The sequence below is a fragment of the Cydia fagiglandana genome, chromosome 8 (genome assembly GCF_963556715.1).
Source record: "Cydia fagiglandana chromosome 8, ilCydFagi1.1, whole genome shotgun sequence".
In the NCBI taxonomy this organism is placed as follows: Eukaryota; Metazoa; Arthropoda; class Insecta; order Lepidoptera; family Tortricidae; genus Cydia; species Cydia fagiglandana.
In genome coordinates this window covers 21,271,721-21,290,823 of record NC_085939.1, presented here as the reverse complement: position 1 = coordinate 21,290,823, position 19,103 = coordinate 21,271,721, and the positions used below count along the sequence as shown (strand labels likewise).

The following is a 19,103-nucleotide window of genomic DNA, read 5'->3' as shown; positions in this document are numbered from 1 at the left end:
GTTCACCCGGTCTCGGGTCACTTTGTAACATCCGGTGCGATAGGTAGGTAGGTGCAAAAAAAATAGTTGGTCCACTCATAAGTTATGGACAGATGTTTGGGAGAAAAGGATATGCTTTACAAACCTGGCAATGTTAGGCAAGTAAAATACGCGTCTAGCTTGTTATAATATTTATTTCCCTATCTTCTCTTATACAAGCAAGGTTTCAAAGTCAACGGCACATGTCTAGCTTTTTTCGACGCCTCCTGAATTTTCTTAAACTCCAGGAAGTAGAACACCTTGTGGCTCTGATCAGTCTTGAGGAGCTTGAACCCGAGCCGCTCGACTCCTCGCGTGAAGTCTTCCAGCTTGTCGAACCGAGACTCCACCTCGGCGATCAGGAGATGGCCTCTGGAAGATGTAAGAATGTCATGTTGACTCGTAAATAATTCTGAAATTACAGTAACTTAAATATAAACATCCCGTAAAAAAGGATTTGAATTTTCATTGACATCGATAGATGGATGTCTCGATACATTGGTTAGGCTAATGAATGGAGAATGCTGAGGTAAGAGTTGGGGCGAGAGAGCGAGAAAAGTAACGTTTATATAAAAATGCAAGCCTTTATCGCCAATTGTACTTTTTGACGTGAAACGTAGGTAAACGTCTTTAAAAACCCGTAGAGGCGCTCGGATCAAAAACCGATGTAACGAAAAAGTGTTATGGCGCGGCGGCTTATATCTCCGAAACTATAATACCTATAAACATAGTTTTGATACAGATGTGTAGAAGAAAGTAGCCATTACTCGGAACAGCACGTGCCGCTGACATAGATGGCGCTGATTATGCGCTATACACGACGTATTCGGAGCAAAAATGACCCCTATTTTCAGTGTTCATTTAGTAATGACTCATCAGCCCATTAACCGATTTCGGTGAAATTCATGTCATTTGATAGATCTTACTTTATTTTAATGAAATATGAGTAAAATAAAGTACGTGGAATTATAATAAGCTGTTAAAAAATAAAAATGTGACAGTTTTTACAGAATTTTTATCACTGCTCTTGTTTGAGGCCACCGTGTGCGAAAAAAAGGGCGCAAAACTGACAAAATATACCTGAAATAGTAAGACAAAGCAATAACGGTTCTTTTAATACCACATTCACCATAGTAATACATGCTCGTCTCCTCAATTAATGCATTAGCATCAACGGCGGAGCGGCGGCGCGAGTTACTTTGATAGAACACATAGAAGTATGACGGCTGCTTAACAATCCCGAGTTCCTAATGCTAATGCTAAGATTACTATATACTTAGTAATCTTAGTTAGGTACTTTCTGATGTAATGGGTAAAACATAATTTAGAAAAGGTCACTTCTGTGGACAATAGGTACTATAAAAGGTAACGACTGTGGTTCATATATATCCCGTTTTTCTCATTTGAGTCTCAAGTATTAAATGAAATATTCTGCCTGTAAAGGTGCTGCGCAAAAAATTGCTTTTAGATTCCCTTAAATGCGATGGCTACAGGAAAAACACGAACGAGTTTGCTATAAAACGTGTATTACCCGTATAAAATATCTATTCTCGTAATTTTGGTGTGTTATTTACAAAAAAATTGTACCTAATCGTTACATTCATTACTCCAAAATGAATTGATCATTTAATTATTTAAATAGGTGTGACGCTGTAATTAATTATTTTAAAGTACCCATCAAATGCTGTATTCAAGTTCATCTAGATACAGTGAATCATTATGACCCCAAATAATCTTTACAGATAAAATTTAGATATTACTCAAATATGTGCGACTTCGGTATTCAAACACAAAGCAATAGTACAAGAGTCTAACTAACTAAATGCAGTCGAAGGCTGCGCTCTACGTAAGGCCGAAGGCAAGAAGCGTCCAGGATGTCAGTGCTTTAACACAGAACAATATTACAAGTGTCTAAATGCGAAGGCCGAAGGCCGAGCTCCGCGTAGGGCCGAAGGCCCGAAGCGTCCAGTCTGTCAGTTCTGTGTTTAACCACTGACATCATGGACGCTTCGGGCTTCGCATTAAGGCACTTGTAATATTGTTCAGTGTTACAGCATTTAAATCCTGGACGCTTCGGGCCTTCGGCCCTACGCGGAGCTCGGCCTTCGGCCTTCGCATTTAGACACTTGTACTATTTTTCTGTGCTAAAGCACTGATGCCCTGCACGCTTCGGGCCTTCGGTCCTACGCGGAGCTCGGCCTTCGCATTTAGACACTTGTACTATTGTTTTATGTTAAAGCACTTAAATCCTGGACGCTTCGGGCCTTCGGCGCTACGCGGAGCTCGGCCTTCAGCCTTCGCATTTAGACACTTGTACTATTGTTCTTTGTTAAAGAACTAACATCCTGGACGCTTCGGGCCTTCGGCCCTACGCGGAGCTCGGCCTTCGGCCTTCGCATTTAGACACTTGTATTATTGTTCTGTGCTAAAACACTGATGTCCTGGACGCTTCGGACCTTCGGCCCTACGCGGAGCTCGGCCTTCGGCCTTCGCATTTAGACACTTGTACTATTGTTCTGTGTTAAAGCACTAACATTCTGGACGCTTCGGGCCTTCGGCCCTACGCGGAGCTCGGCCTTCGGCCTTCGCATTTAGACACTTGTACTATTGTTCTGTGTTAAAGCACTAACATTCTGGATGCTTCGGGCCTTCGGCCGTACGCGGAGCTCGGCCTTCGGCCTTCGCATTTAGACACTTTTACTATTTTTCTGTGCTAAAGCACTGACATCTTGGACGCTACGGGCCTTCGGCCCTACGCGGAGGTCGGCCTTCGGCCTTCGCATTTAGACACTTGTACTATTGTTCTGTGTTATAGCACTTAAATCCTAGACGCTTCGGGCCTTCGGCTCTACGCGGAGCTCGGCCTTCGGCCTTCGCATTTAGACACTTGTACTATTGTTTTGTGTTATAGTATTCAAATCCTGGACGCTTCGGGCCTTCGGCCCTACGCGGAGGTCGGCCTTCGGCCTTCGCATTTAGACACTTGTACTATTGTTCTGTGTTAAAGCACTAACATTCTGGACGCTTCGGGCCTTCGGCCCTACGCGGAGCTCGGCCTTCGGCCTTCGCATTTAGACACTTGTAATATTGTTATGTGTTTAAGCACTGACATCTTGGACGCTTCGGGCCTTCGGCCCTACGCGGACCTCGGCCTTCGGCCTTCGCATTTAGACACTTTTACTATTCTTCTGTGTTATAGCACTTAAATCCTGGACGCTTCGGGCCTTCGACCCTACGCGGAGCTCGGCCTTCGGCCTTCGCATTTAGACGCTTGTACTATTGTTCTGTGTTAAAGCACTAACATTCTGGACGCTTCGGGCCTTCGGCCCTACGCGGAGCTCGGCCTTCGGCCTTCGCATTTAGACACTTGTAATATTGTTATGTGTTTAAGCACTGACATCTTGGACGCTTCGGGCCTTCGGCCCTACGCGGAGCTCGGCCTTCGGCCTTCGCATTTAGACACTTGTACTATTGTTCTGTGTTATAGCACTTAAATCCTGGACGCTTCGGGCCTTCGGCCCTACGCGGAGCTCGGCCTTCTGCCTTCGCATTTAGACACTTTTACTATTGTTCTATGTTAAAGCACTTAAATCCTGGACGCTTCGGGCCTTCGGCCCTACGCGGAGCTCGGCCTTCGGCCTTCGCATTTAGACACTTTTACTATTGTTCTATGTTAAAGCACTTAAATCCTGGACGCTTCGGGCCTTCGGCCCTACGCGGAGCTCGGCCTTCGGCCTTCGCATTGGCGGTCCACACCACGTTTCACGTCAGCCATAGCGGCTGTGTCCCTGATACAGCCTCTCTCATTTTTTAATTTAGTTATCTTTAGGCCCTGATGCACCAACCACGTTTGGCAGACTAATCAAAGCCACTCGGCAGTGAACAAAGAAAAAAAAATCAGTAAACAGTTTAACACGTTCATTGCGGTATGGGGTCGAAAGACCCCTCTAACAGTGAGATACGGTTTAGCGCCACACCTACCCTAATACGATTAAACTATTTCCATCATCAGACCAGCCTGGCAGTTTCTATTGTCACTGACTAATATATAAATAAAACACTCACCCAGTCTTCAGCACCCTGTTCCCTTCAGCCAAATACTCGGCCAACTGCGTCCCCATCAACGCCAGACAATACACCACCACGTCCACCGACGCGCTCAATAGTGGCGTACGGGCCATGTCACAAGCTTCAATCCCTGGTGATGAAGCCACCAGGTCAAATGAGCGGACCTTCTGGGGAATCCGACGGGAAAGAGCGGCAGAGCCGCAACCCATGTCTGCTATGAGGTGGGTTTTAGGCCTGCAAAAAAGGCAGAAACAATAAGAGTGGATAATGTTGATCACTCGGGGCTGAAGTACTTTAAGGGTACCTCACCCTTAGCAGCATGAAGTCCTGCATCTTAAATTAGTTTTAAATACTTGTATAGGGGAGATTTTACATTTTGGTGCCGTGACCAGGATATTTTTAATAGAGTATTAGTTTAATTTAAAAACCATAAAATTAGAGTTTTAAGAGTGACCCAAGAGAATTAACCATGGCAACGCAATACAACACTTTAAACACAAAAATTCACTCGCTGTAGTGTGCCTGTAAAACTATCTCTTTTTAGAGCGTACTGCCAAAGTTTTTACACGAGTGGTCTATGGGTCAGCTTTACGAAGCGGGCGTACAATGCACTAAGAGTGCAATACAATAACGCATTCAGGGCCCTGTTGCGGCTCCCTCGCTATTGCAGCGCGTCGGGCATGTTTGCCGACGCGGCCGTCGACGATTTTTATGCGATAATACGCAAAAAGTCGGCGTCCGTCATACGACGTGTGCGAGGGAGCGGCAACAGCATCCTGCAGATGATCGCGGACAGGTTGGATTCGCCCGTCCTCGGCCGCTTCATGGATCTGCATGTTATGAGGAGGCCATGGGATGCATGAGGCGACAGAGGGGGGTGGTCGCGTGTATTTTTGTGTTGTTAGGTACTTGTTATTTTATAATTTAATTTTAGTTCTATTTTTATGTGCTCTTTCTCTCCTGTCTTTTTACAAATAAACTAACATAGTTGTTAAGTTAAGAGTTACTAACCATATTATGGAACTTGTTTTCTGAAATAAATGATTTTTATTTTTTTATTATTTATTTATTAATTATGGCAACGCAAAGCAAGAGTTGATTCACCCAGGTGCTTTTCCACTTTGGACATGTACTTGGTAGACTTACATTTTCATGATCCTCTTGACAATGAGGTCCAGCGGGTTAACAGGCCATTTCTTGATCTGCTGCTGGTAACCTTGGTGGTATGTCTCGAAGGCAGCTGGGTCAGCTTGGAATAACTCTTTCGCTTCTGTTCCCGATGAAGTGTACAGCTTTTCATTTAGGTATCTGAATTGCGCAGCTGAAAAGTACATCCACTGTTAACATTTTTTTTTTTTATTATGAATGGCCTTACTCATGGCCACAGACTAGCCGAGGCGTAGACGTGGCCTACGATGGAGCGAGCTCGCCCAGAAGGTGCCTGTTCACTCTTGATTTGGAGGTTGCCGGGTTATAAGAACACGGAAATATAGACGCCGGCAAGGAATTCCATTCCTTGGCAGTGCGCATAAGGAAAGTAGAAGCAAAGCGCTTCGTGTGAATTGGTGGAATATCTACCAAGTAAGGAACATCAACATTTTGTATTTCTTATAAAAAAACGTTAATTCGGCTCATATTATTATTATAACTAGTGGCTTTGTGAACTGTAGAGCTTGTCAGCATAGCTTAAGGCTGAACGGCGGAGCTATCGCCATGTAGAATAATTAAGATGACAAAAAATTTTTTTTAGCGCTAGTGAAACGAATATGCTTAACCCCTGTTAGATTTTTCAGTTTTCCAAAATAAAAATAAATAAACTGCGTCATGATAGCTCTTACCTACGCTGAAGAAATTTGGCTACTTATTCTCAAGTATAAAATAAATATCTAAACACTGCCTAATCCAGTGATAAAAATTTTGCATTCTTTGCCTTTCAGTCTGTTATAATATTGACAGTCGTAATTTAATATTTTTGTTGTTAAACTGTTAGTGATATAATCAAAGGAAATATAATAGCACAATGTACTATAAAGTTCTACAACAGTAGTTTATAAAGTATTCCTTACCTTGCAATTTGGCGATCATTCTTTCTCGCAGTGAATTAGAATTTCCACTAACATTGATAGAGTTCCTGTTGCTTTGCTCCAGCATTTTCTTTATCTGTTCCTTTTTCTTGTCAAATTTCACTTTAGGCTTTTCTCCAAACAGAATATCTTCTTGGTCTTCATTTTTAAAAGTCTCACTCAATTTCTTTTTTTTAGCATTATTAATTGCCTCATCCGCTTTGTCTGTGTCAACATTATTGAGCTCTATGTCACTTATTTCAAGGTCTTTGTTATGTTTCCGCTTTTGGGGTTTTTTTTCTGTGCCATTAGTTTCATTTGACATAGTGAATGCTTTTTGGTTCTTATTTTTTTGTTTAGGAGATTTGTTAAGTTTGGGTTTCTTAAGTTTATCATGTTTCTTATTAACTCCATTATGTTTATTGGTATTTACAGGTTTCAGCTCATTTTCCTTAGGTTCTGGTTTATTAGGGTTCAATACAAATCTACCTGGTTGATTATTATTTGAACTAGCTTTAGATTCAATATTTTGAGGTTTACTCAAAGTTTGATATATTTGCCTGTTTTTCTGCCTGATTTTCTTCAACTTCCGTTTGTCCGTAGATTTCTTGGAGGTTGTTTTTTTTTTAATGTTGCCATTTACTGGAGGTACAGGTTTGACTGAAGGCTCTTTGGTCACTGGTGTAGACGACTTTTTTCCCTTTTTATTCTGGAATATAATAGTTATATACAATACAAGTGCAGAAAAGAGGAAATTCGAAACTAGTGGCGATAAATTAAAACACGACTGAAGGTCGAGGTTTTAAATCGACAGGAGTTGCGAATTACCTATTCGCACGTGTATCGTACGTTTTACAGTACATATGGCCCTTTAAACTTTTGTCATCGCACGAAAAGTGCTGTTTTACGCACTAGTGCGGGAAAATAGGACCATATGTACTGTAAAGAATATTTTATGTGTGTTGCTGGAATGGGAATTAAAAACTGTAATACTTTGAAATACTGTTAAGTATATAACGTTTCTTAAATAGTAAATAACCATAAGTTTTTACGACCGTAAGAGGTTATGTTTGTTTACATTTATAATTGTACACTTGTGGTCTCTATTTGTTGCATATCAGCGTAGAACCTTGTGCTTGTTTTGTCCTTGTATTAGGTAAAATATCTGGTAAGGAAGTAACGTTTAGTTGATTTAAATTGCATAAAAATCTAGTCAATAAGTATGCACTTACGTTTGCAAATTTGGAGAAGTTTACACTAGTGTCGGGCACATCGGTGCTCCATTCTGGCACTTTGAACATTTTCACGTATGTTTAATATACAAATTTCTAACGTGTTACATAGTTTTTATAGAAGACACGTGAAAAATACACGCATACACGCCACTAAACTAGATTTTGCATACAATCGAACTGTCAGATGGTTGACGTGACTGACAATGTCTGTGCCAAAACGTTTCGATATTGCATAGTAAATTTTTGTTGTGCGAAACACAGATATAAAATCAAATCAAAATCAAAAATGTCTTTTTAATACAGTTGCTCAAAAAGTGCTACTTTACGTAGCTGTTTAGCGTGCGGAAAGTTGGTTATCTCGAACTAGTGCTTTTTACTTTTCCAATTTTTTTAAATTTATACTTGTTCCAATTCACGACTACTTATTGATGAGTGTTAATATTAGTTTCCTTTAAACGTCGTAATCAGCATAAAAACCTACCGTTAATGTAAGAATACGAAAAATATTACATATTTCATATTTAATTACTTACCTCTTCATCATTATAACACGTTTATTTTTTAATATTCAATATTGAAAATTCCGTTCTTAATAAGTTGACTGAATGGAACGGAATAGCTGCCAAACGCCCATAGATATAATATACTTAAAGACGACGTCTAACCGAGCTGTCACTGTTACCACTTTTGTTTAGTGTACGATTAACAATGTTTTTCTTATTTTTTCGCAACTGTATTAAAAAACGTCGTTCGATACACGTGCGGAAATGTCATTCTTCACTCGTCCCGAGTCTTGCCACTCGCCTGCGGCTCGTGGCAAGATATCTCGGTACTCGTGAAGTAATGACATACCTTCCGCACTAGCATCGAAATGTACTATTATTGCAAGATTATGGTACATTCACAGTAGTAAAGATGTTACAATGTTTATCAGAACACATAATCTACCCGTCAGAGCATGCAATAGGTTCATCTCCTTCATCTCATCAGTACTGAATAATACCTATAATAATATCTAACATTTTTACATTTAGAGGAACATTAATTATTACATGAGATCGTTAAAATTATAATCAAAATATTCATTTAAACTATAAAAACTTGCTTTTATGAGTATGTTCTTTAATGTAGTTTTAAATGTTGTTCCTCACATCATTTTGATGTAGTTTGGCAAATGATTGTATATTTTAATACTAGTGTAATACATCCCTTTACGTACTATTATCAATTTTGAGTCAGGAACTTGTAAGTTGAGCAAATACTTATTTCTAACAGGCCTGTTTGTTTGTTTAATATGAAATTCAGAGCGTTGTTCTTGATAAAGATACAGCATTGCAAAATGTAAATACTAGTTAGGGTTAGGAAACCTTGGGTCATGAATATAGTCCGATATGACTCGTCATCTCTCAATCCAAAAATTATTCTAACACATCTCTTTTGTAGGATGAAAGTTGATGAGGCATTTACAGAGTTTCCCCAGTAAATGATACCATAGTTTAGAATGGAATAAATATAACCGTAGTATGCTAAAATTGCAGTTTTCGTGGTTGATACATTTATAAGTACTTGCAGTCCATAACAGAATTTTCTTATTTTACTTAACCATCTCAATGTGTTGTTTCCAATTCAGATGACTATCAATTACGACGCCCAGAAATTTGTATGATGAAACTTCTTCAATTTGGGTACCTTGGTAATTAATATTCAGCTGAATTGGTTTAGCTTGTTGGGGTCTGAATTGAATATATTTAGTTTTAGAGAGATTTATTTTAAGATTAAGAGTTGAAAGCCAATGTATAATTATTTCTAGGGTCTTATTTATCGTTGCCTCGTGTTCAGATCTGCTTAGTCCCTTTCCCAATATCAGTACAGAAGCGTCATCTGCATAAAGTGTGCTGAGATGCGGATTTATTCTAGAGAATTGATTAATATAGTCCTTCGTTCAACATATTTAAAAATAAACTTAAACGGTATGTAGTTGAAAATATTTCGCTTAAGCAGGTATTTTAATACGACAGTTGAAAATATACAAATAAACACGGCTTATAAGCTTAATGAATATTTTCAAATACATCATAACATTAATAACCGTTATACCATAATAATATCTAACATAAAAATGCAACTTGTAATTTCTTATAATTTCTTAATAACATACTTTTAGACTAGAAGCATGATGACCTATACCTACAATTATTAATTATTAGCTACTGCACTCGCAGAGTTATGCATGTTGTTGTTACGCTACCCACTCTTATTATTAGTTAATATTGTACAGCTTTTGCATCGCACGGGCGCGGGTGCGCTACGAATAGCAACCTTAATCCTATATCACATAAATAACTATACGAATTTACTCGTGTTTCCTTGAGATGCAAAAACATAATAATACCTACACCAAGTTATTGTATAGCATTAAGTTAAATTTGTATTCTCATTTTAAGAGGGCGTAGAGGAGGGTAAATTTTCAGATTCTGTCAAATTACCCCATTTCACGCACAAACGCAGCTCACGCACACTACCTCAATTTACTGGGACAGGTCAGTGACCCCTAATGTTTTTTTAAAGGTGCTGTCTCGAGTTTAGTGTTAACTACTGACCTCCTTTGAGGAATTAAAACTGTCAAACTTTCCTTTGTGAGAAGACAGAGAAAAAACACTTTTTATATATAGCTTTCCTTGTTTGTTCATGTCATGTCATAGGTATGTGACGTATTAGGTAATTATTTATTTTCGTTGTTGACTTTTGTATTAAGATAGGTACAAACGGCGACGCTCTTAACTGTCCATCGGTAGACCTTATGCCTTTTGTAATAAGGTTTACGAACTGTCAGTTAACAGTGTGGTGGTGTGCGATGGTAAGTATGCGGTTTGTAGACATAGACCAAATTAAAACTAGGAGTTTTATTATTAAAGATATAAGAAATCGTCTATTTTACCTACTCGAAGTGAACTACTTATATCTAAAATTATCCCTTCATTAGTTATATATAGGTCTTGTAACATATTTTTTACAAGTAAACACGCTTATTATATTTTACTTATAACTAATTTTTAAAGCTCTATTGATAATAAGGCTTTAAAAACATCTAATAGAATGCAGGTACTACGCTTATACTTTTGTAAGCCAGTAAGTGATGCTTACTTAAAACTTATCGGGAAATCAAAAATCTCATAATTACCTATATTAAAATATTTAAATTTACTATTCCATCTCATACGTTCAATAAGGCACGGGACCGGGCCTTGTCACCTGCACTGACAGAGGGCTTTTTTAGCCCCACATAATATTAAAGAACTGTGTCCCGGATAGTATGGGTTCTGGGCCATGACCATGACGCGTCCCGAAGTAACTTATACAGGGCGTAATCGTTAAGTGTAGCCAGGCTATAATTTCGTAAATATAACAGATATCAGAAAACTTCAAATTGTTATCGAAAGTGCGTTACCCAATGAGTAAAATTACATTAAGGGGTCATCCATTAATTACGTCACACGTTTGGGGGGGGAAGGGGGTCAAGAAAATGTGACATGTTGTGACATGGGGAGGGGGAGTCACAAACACTGTGACGTCACTTTAACTTCATCACTATTCATCAGTAACCGAAAATTAATTTATATTTTTTTATTCGCAGTACATTTAAATAATGAGGTTTTGGAAGTATGTAGGTAATTTTCGTTCCTAATTGGTTTTGTGTTATAAAATTATATATATTTATTTTACCAAAAATATTTTTTTTTTAAATAATGCCGAGTTAGTACTGCCCATTTCGTTGAAAACAAAATTACCTAAAATGTGACGTCACACCAGGTGGGGAGGGAGTTGCAAAATGTGACCAAGTGTGACAAGGAGGGGGGGAGGGGTCAAAAAACCTAGAAATTAATTTGACGTAATTAATGGATGATTCCTAATAACTTTTTTAAATAAAAGCAGAAATATCCCAAACATTAACGTCAAACCCTCCCATACATTTAGTACGACGACTCACCCCTCACTGTAATAAAATAATAAAACTACCGTTTATGAAATAATAAATCTATTATTTCATAAACGGTAGTTTTATTATTTTATTACAGTTTATCATCGCAAATAATGAATCTCAAGCAGTTTTATCTCTTACGACACCAACGTTCTTTGAAGGGTGAGTCGTCATAATCATAAATCATTTAATCATAAATCATTTATGTTGCTTAAAACATGGTACAATAGATGGTCAACAATTATAAGTGAAGCACACATTTCACCAGTAGCTGGCATGCAAAATTTATACCTACAATTATCGTATCGTCGTACTACATGTATGGGAGGGTTTGTGAGTTAATGTCTTAGAGTAGAGTTAATGTCTGGGATATTTCTGTTTTTATTTAAAAAAAGTTATTAATGTAATTTTACTCATTGGGTAACGCACTTTTGATATCAATTTGAAGTTTTCTGATATCTGTTATATTTACGGAATTATAGCCTGGCTACACTTAACGATTACACCCTGTATATCATTAGATAGTTCATAGCCTATATCTATCGAATATATCGTTCTTATGAGCGTATTTGGTGGGCATACCTTATAAGTTTCAGTACAGGAAAAAGTACATATGAGCTGTACTTTTAATTGTTAGTACAATCGGTATCAAATAGATAGTGACGGCCAAAGTGACCAAATATAGCTATAGGATCTAAATGTGAACGAATAGGGTTAGGTGAGGCATATAAGGCCCACCTTTATTTTAACTGAAATAGTTTTATAAATAATCAGGATATTATTACCAATTCAATTCAATATAGATTTCTCATTTGTTCATGTTTCTTCATATACCAAAATAGTTATAATAATATTCCGGCGCTTTTGAAAAATACACGTTTTATAAAAAAACCATACCATGTTGGTTCGGAGCCGGGCCTTGTTACTTGCACTGTCAGTGTCAGTGTCTGAGTCATAGTACAAGTTCAAGAATAACAGAGAATATTACCGGGCCTTATTACCTTTTATCATGAATTAATTTCATCTTTAATTTAAATGGTCTAGTAAAATAAGGCCTACATGAGTCATGGAAAAACAAATTGTATTTTATTTAGAAAGTACCTATATGTTGTTCATAATCTTCAGTAAGCTGACCTCTAAGAGTCTATCTATTATAATAATTAATGTAGATTGACAGTTTACTTGGCAAATTGTACTTTTACCTTTAGGTTTTATGTCGGAAATATCTCACCCAATTTGTAATTAATGATGTTTACTGATTGTTAATCTTAAATATACCTACTTAATATTATGAAGGGCACTTATATTATTTTAGCGGACCGAACGGATGTATATTATTGTGGACCACTTTTTTATTTAAATAATTAAATTGTAATTCATTTCAAAAAAGGTTATTACAATTAGGGATATAAGTAGATACCTCACCTATCTTATTACAAAGCATTACAAAAATTTCCAAAGGCCAAAGCCACGCTGATAAGCCATAAGACCTTAAAACCTATAAACGACCTCATAAACATAAACGTTCACTGAAAAAAACCAAAGGCATTTCTCATAATTTTATTTCGTTACTGAGTTATCGTTTTGCACCGAATATCAATGAAATAAAAGCACGTTGTTGTTTGATAGATACATTTATATAAACATCGTCACATGAAACCAATATAGGTACTCGTAAAACAGACCACTGCTGGTATTGGCTTTAAATATCGTTCTTTCAACTGATAATATAGCCACAAAAACTCGCTGAGACTGCAGGTCGAGTCTTGATTTCAATTTCTTGATGATATATCATTGAATTAACTTTCAGAGCTCGTGATAGCTCTTAGAATAGCAACAGAACTAGTTGAAACTAAGAATTTTATTGCTGAAATTATGTGAACAACATTGCTCCGTCTTCATAAATAAAATTTTAATAATTTATATTGCTTAGGCTAAAATGTGAAGAATTTTGTTGATAAATTGTTTATCTAATATATTGACATTATGTCATATATGTTTTTAAAATGACGTAACATGAATACCAGCACAATGAAAATTTATTCCAATAAGAAATAACAAATCTTCAAACTTTTTTCATTTTAAGTGAATTAGGAAGAAGCTAATTACACTGATTTGGTTGTATTCATATATTTTATTAAATAATTTGTTATATTTTTTAAGTATTATGACTTGTGAATAAAAAGATGTCGAAATGTTTATGACTCTAGATCTCCGTGTGACGTTATTTATTTACCCTATTTATTTTGAACACAGTTTTTCACTGGTATCATCATTCGTATACGGATATGAATTTCAAACTGTCAAACTGGGAGATCCTGGTACGCGTCCGCTTTGAACCAAGCCCAGCGGGCATCTGATTGAAAGGAGAATTTGACAGATATGGCGGATGTATGGAAATTTTACGAAAGTTTACGTTTACGATTGAATTTCTCTGTAGCCTTTAAGAGGAAAAATAGGAAAAGCCTGATTCGTTGTAGTCCAGTTATCTGGCTTTCGAAATCACTCGATTTTATAGCATGAGCATCGATTTTTTTATACAAATTTTACTAAACGCTGACACTCGTTCATCTCGTTTTAGGTACAACTTTGCATAAGTGTATTTATTATATTGTAAAATATTTCAGATTTTCAAGGGTGATTCGTTGTAAACACACTCTTTGGGATAATAATGACATTTATTATAATTTTTTTTATCAAGAGATGTGAACGTTAGCGACTAAACGGTGACTGCCTTTTTCGCTGATTTTGCTCGATGCAGTCTTAAGTGAATAATGTATATTCTTATGAGAATAAATGTCTTAAACCATAATATAAATGAGAAAAAACAGTGGTCCTAGGATGCTGCCTTGAGGTACTCCGATTTTATTGTTTAAAAATGTGGATAATTTTGACTGAATTTTTTTTTCTCTTTTATCATAATATGTTATTTGGGTAGCTTCTACACGATTCAGCAAATAAGACTTAATAAGTTTGTGCGCAACACCTCTTAATGCCCACCTTCTCAAGTATGTTAAGTAATGTTTGATAGTCTACACAATCAAATGCCTTAGACATATCTAGTAGGAGCACTACTGCAGGAGATTTTTCATCTATTTCGTTTCCTACGCCTTTCATTATTTTCATTAAAGCATGAGCAGTTGACAAATACTTCCTAAATCCACATTGAGCATCATCAATACTATTATTTTTGTTAAAAAAAGACATCAACCTAGTGTAAATAACTTTTTCAAAAATTTTGGAGAAGTTTGGTAGTAGAGCGATAGGGCGGTAATTTTTAGAATCTGTTACGTCTCCCTGTTTAAAGACTGGAATTATTACTGCTTTTTTTAGACTATCGGGAAATATGCCATACTCGAGAGACAGGTTAATTATATATATACTAAAGGTTTCAGAATATAAGGAGTGCTACGTTTTATAATTTGTATTGTAATTTGATCATGTCCCGTGCTGTTCTTGTTTTTCAGAGTACTAATGATTGTCCCTCCTTCTTCTTCGGTTACAGGTGACAAGAATATAGATGAAGTTACATTTTCTGTTAAATGATTATAATTATTGCTATTAAAGTCAGCATCGAAATTCATTTGAACGTACATATCATTGAAGGCATTTGCGATTTCCGATGGATCAGTAATTTTAAGGTTGTTGCATTTTATTTCCTCTATGTTTTTGGGGTGTTTGATTATTAGTAATACTATTGATGAGTGCCCAGGTTGCTTTACATTTGTTTTCACTGCGGTGTATATATTTAATATTGCTATTTCGTTTAGATCTATTAATTACTTATTTCAATATAATTCTGTACATTTTATAGTATTCTTTTAAATTAAGGTTGTTTTTTTGTTTGTGTAAGTCAAGGTAAGTTTTTCTTTTATTTTTGCATGAAATAGATATCCCTTTTGTTTTCCACATATTAGTAACTCTTGGTTTAATCCTTAGTCTTACAGTAGGAAAACAAAGATTATAGTAGAGACTAAATTCATCTATAAAACTGTTATAAGCTACATTAACTAGCATCTTTAGTATTTAAAACTTCTTCATATTGTAGAATTGACATGCATGATATAAATTTTATTATGTTCTCTTCACAGTAGTCTCTAACTAATTTAAATTTTGCTTCATTGATGTAGGTTTTCCTTTTACATTTTATATAAATTTTTTGCGCTGTGTGGTCAGAAAGTCCATTATTTATAATTCGGGTTTGACAGTTTTTTATATTTGTAATGAAATTATCAATACATGTCTGGGTACTTAGTGTTATTCTTGTGGGATCCTTTATTTCAAAATGCAATTTATATATTTCTAACAGGTCCTGAAAATGTTTTCTTTTATTAGATGCTTTTAAAAGGTCTATATTGAAATCTCCGGCAACAATAATTTTCTTTACAGATTTTTTGTCTTTGTTATATATTTTACAAAGTATTGAGTCAAATTTTTCTAAAAACGTTGTAAAGTTGCTACAGGGTGTTCTGTAAATACATATTATAATGTAATTTAAATCGGGAATTGAAATTCCACATGCTTCAAAGTGGTTTTCAACTGATATTTCATTAATCCAGTTTAATTTATTATATTTAAGATTATTCTTTACATATATTATAGAACCCCCTCTCTCTTTACATTTTCTAGAGAAGTGAGATGCCATAGTATAACCACCTATTTTTGTCAATTCAGCATCATCGCATTTAAGAAATGTTTCAGTAAAACACAATATATCTGGCTTTACATCGCATTCTTCATTCATTATCTCCAATTCAGCTATTTTATTGTTAATTTTTAATATGTTTTGATGTAAAATACGTAAAATACAAAGAACATTGAGATTGTCATTAATGTCATTATTACATTTTTTTAAAGCTATTTGTGGCTGTTTTTTGATATCAGGAACGAAAAAACTTATTACAACCTTTGTTTACTTCAGTTAGGTTGCTTACATTTGTTATGGTTTGGTTCGATTCAAAGATATTACTGGGGCTTAGTTGGTTATTTTCTACCACCCAATGTATGTTGTAATTTAAGTTTTCTAAAATGTTCCTCATCATCATCATCATCTCAGCCATAAGACGTCCACTGCTGAACATAGGCCTCCCCCTTGGACCTCCATACGTGCCGGTTGGAAGCGACCCGCATCCAGCGTCCTCCGGCGACCTTAACAAGATCGTCTGTCCATCTTGTGGGTGGACGTCCTACGCTGCGCTTGCTAGTCCGTGGTCTCCACTCGAGCACCTTTCGACCCCATCGGCCATCTTCTCTGCGTGCAATGTGGCCTGCCCATTGCCACTTCAGCTTGCTAATCCGGTGGGCTATGTCGGTGACTTTAGTTCGTCTACGGATCTCCTCATTTCTGATTCGATCACGTAGAGAAACTCCGAGCATAGCCCTCTCCATAGCTCGTTGAGCGACTTTGAGTTTTGAGATGAGGCCGATAGTGAAATGTTCCTCATACCAGCATTATTCAGCCTTCCAGTATTCATTGAGAACATATCAAAGCTTACGTTTTGGTTCGAGTCATAAACATAAAAACATTAATTATGGTTGGGCAAGTCTTTAAATAGTAAATGGTTAAAACATTCGACTCTACTGTTGAATATCGGTTTGCCACATATATAGTAGTATACCCTATAATGGACGTGGAACCAGTAATGGGACAAAAAAACATAATTCCTCTAAAATAAGTATCTAAAAGTAGTTTATAAACACGGGCTGTATATTATCATAAATAAGAGCCCTAGAGCTGTTTCAGTTTGAAGTTTCATTAAATTTGGTTGCTTTTTAAGAAATTGGCGTCAACCCAAAAGTTATCGTGTCACTGAAAAAAAATACCACTACGAATTCTTAACAACTTCGCTAAGAGAGGTGAGTTAATTTATTAAATTTCAATTAATTAATACTTGATGAAAACTAGAATGTGTTTTGTTAATTGCATTTATCATGAGATAAGGTATACAACACACTATGTTGTGACTCCACAGATGTAAAAAAATAGTGGTATTTGGCCCAATCCCATTATAGGAGCTGTAAAACTGCGTACCTCCTATGATGGGACAATTGACAGAATGATGCTTGCCATGCCATAATTTCATGTTTAAACAATACAGAAGTAAAATGTAGTTACGAAATATGTCAATCATGAGGTATTCTCGGACTTCGGATAAATTAATATCATTTTTCCAAACTTTTATTTAACTTGCCCTGTTAGTTAGTGTGGGTCCAATCTTGGTAGCTGAATTTGAGCCACTTTTCGATTTCCGATTCAGTTGGTGTAAGTACGTAATTAAGTATAATGCAATATTATGATAACTCTTCTTCCTCGCGCTATCCCGGCATTTCGCCACGGCTCATGAGAGCCTGGGGTCCGCTTGACAACTAATCCCATGATTTGACGTAGGCACTAGTTTTTACGAAAGCGACTGCCATCTGACCTTCCAACCCAGAGGGTAAACTAGGCCTTATTGGGATTAGTCCGGTTTCCTCACGATGTTTTCCTTCACCGAAAAGCGACTGGTAAATATCAAATGATATTTCGTACATAAGTTCCGAAAAACTCATTGGTACGAGCCGGGGTTTGAACCCGCGACCTCCAGATTGCAAGTCGCACGCTCTCACCGCTAGGCCACCAGCGCTTATGCAATATTATGATAACATGGACCTAATAATCTGATGATGGAGACAGGAGGTGGCCATGGGAACTTTATCGCAATAAACCCTAACTAATTGTGTTTGGGTATATTAGAATTGTCTCGATGGATCTAATACAATAATAATTGGATGTGGAAAGAAAAATACATTCAGCGATAAAAGCTTATACCAAAAATTGATTTTTTGGCCGTAACTTATTCCCCATTTCAATATTTTATACTGATAGAGCAATGTCCATTATAGGGGGCCCATTACTGGATCCACGTCCATTACCGGGGGCCCATTACTGGAGCTTTGGTGTCCATGACTGGAGAAAAAAAGCATAGTTTTAATTTGTGAAATATGTGGAAACTAATTGCTGTATCTTTGATACAACACGCCTAAAACATGAAAGACAGATAGGACTTTCATCTTTTAACACGCTAAGCGGTAGACCATTTACATGTATACGGGAAATATCATAAATACTCCAAATTTCCTCTTAAATGTCCCATGACATGACTGGTGCTGTTACTATATATGTAGGGCACGCTACAACAAGATTAGTAAATGTAATACTTTTCGAAGCTTCTCTTATGTATTTTATAAGTTCAACAATGTCATTTGATTGATGAAAGTCCTCTTCTCCTATTAGAACGATACAGTAGTCATACATTGACATGCCATGTAGTCGAGTCTGTATATTCTTGAATAGCTCTTTGATACTACCACCTGAAGTGATGTGATGGCAGAAAGAAGATCCTTTAAAATAGTCGTTATTTCTTACAATATTTACAATTTTGTTTTTATTGTTGTTACTTAGCATAAGCAGTTTTCTTGTTTGGAATGAGTCATGACCGTAGTTATTAGGGCTTGAGTTAGCCGGGCTCTTGTCAACTGGCGCCGTGGAGGTTATCGCAGCATCAGCAGCTCGACGTTTGGGTGTTAAGTTTTCAGGCATAGACAGAGTTTTCACAGATAAACACTCAGAGGAGGCTTTGTTTCTTGATTTATTTTTCTTAGTTGGTACCAAAATGACTGGTGAAATCGGTGTAGGTGTAATATTTTCTTCATGTATAATATTTTCGTAAGCCTCATATTTTTTGCGTATCTCACTTATGT

At 36.7% G+C, this 19,103-nt stretch overlaps 1 protein-coding gene across 1 annotated transcript; it reads right to left on the bottom strand.

The window, feature by feature from the left end:
* Positions 1–155: 155 nt before the first annotated feature.
* Positions 156–7,561, bottom strand: LOC134666783 (uncharacterized). The gene is made up of 5 exons (XM_063524068.1): positions 7,382–7,561; positions 6,153–6,858; positions 5,233–5,407; positions 4,084–4,320; positions 156–390 (listed from the first exon to the last, which is right to left on the bottom strand). The coding sequence occupies exons 1-5, from the start codon at positions 7,448–7,450 to the stop codon at positions 180–182; spliced, it is 1,398 nt and encodes a 465-aa protein (XP_063380138.1). The 5' UTR covers positions 7,451–7,561; the 3' UTR covers positions 156–179.
* Between the last annotated feature and the right edge of the window lie 11,542 nt (positions 7,562–19,103).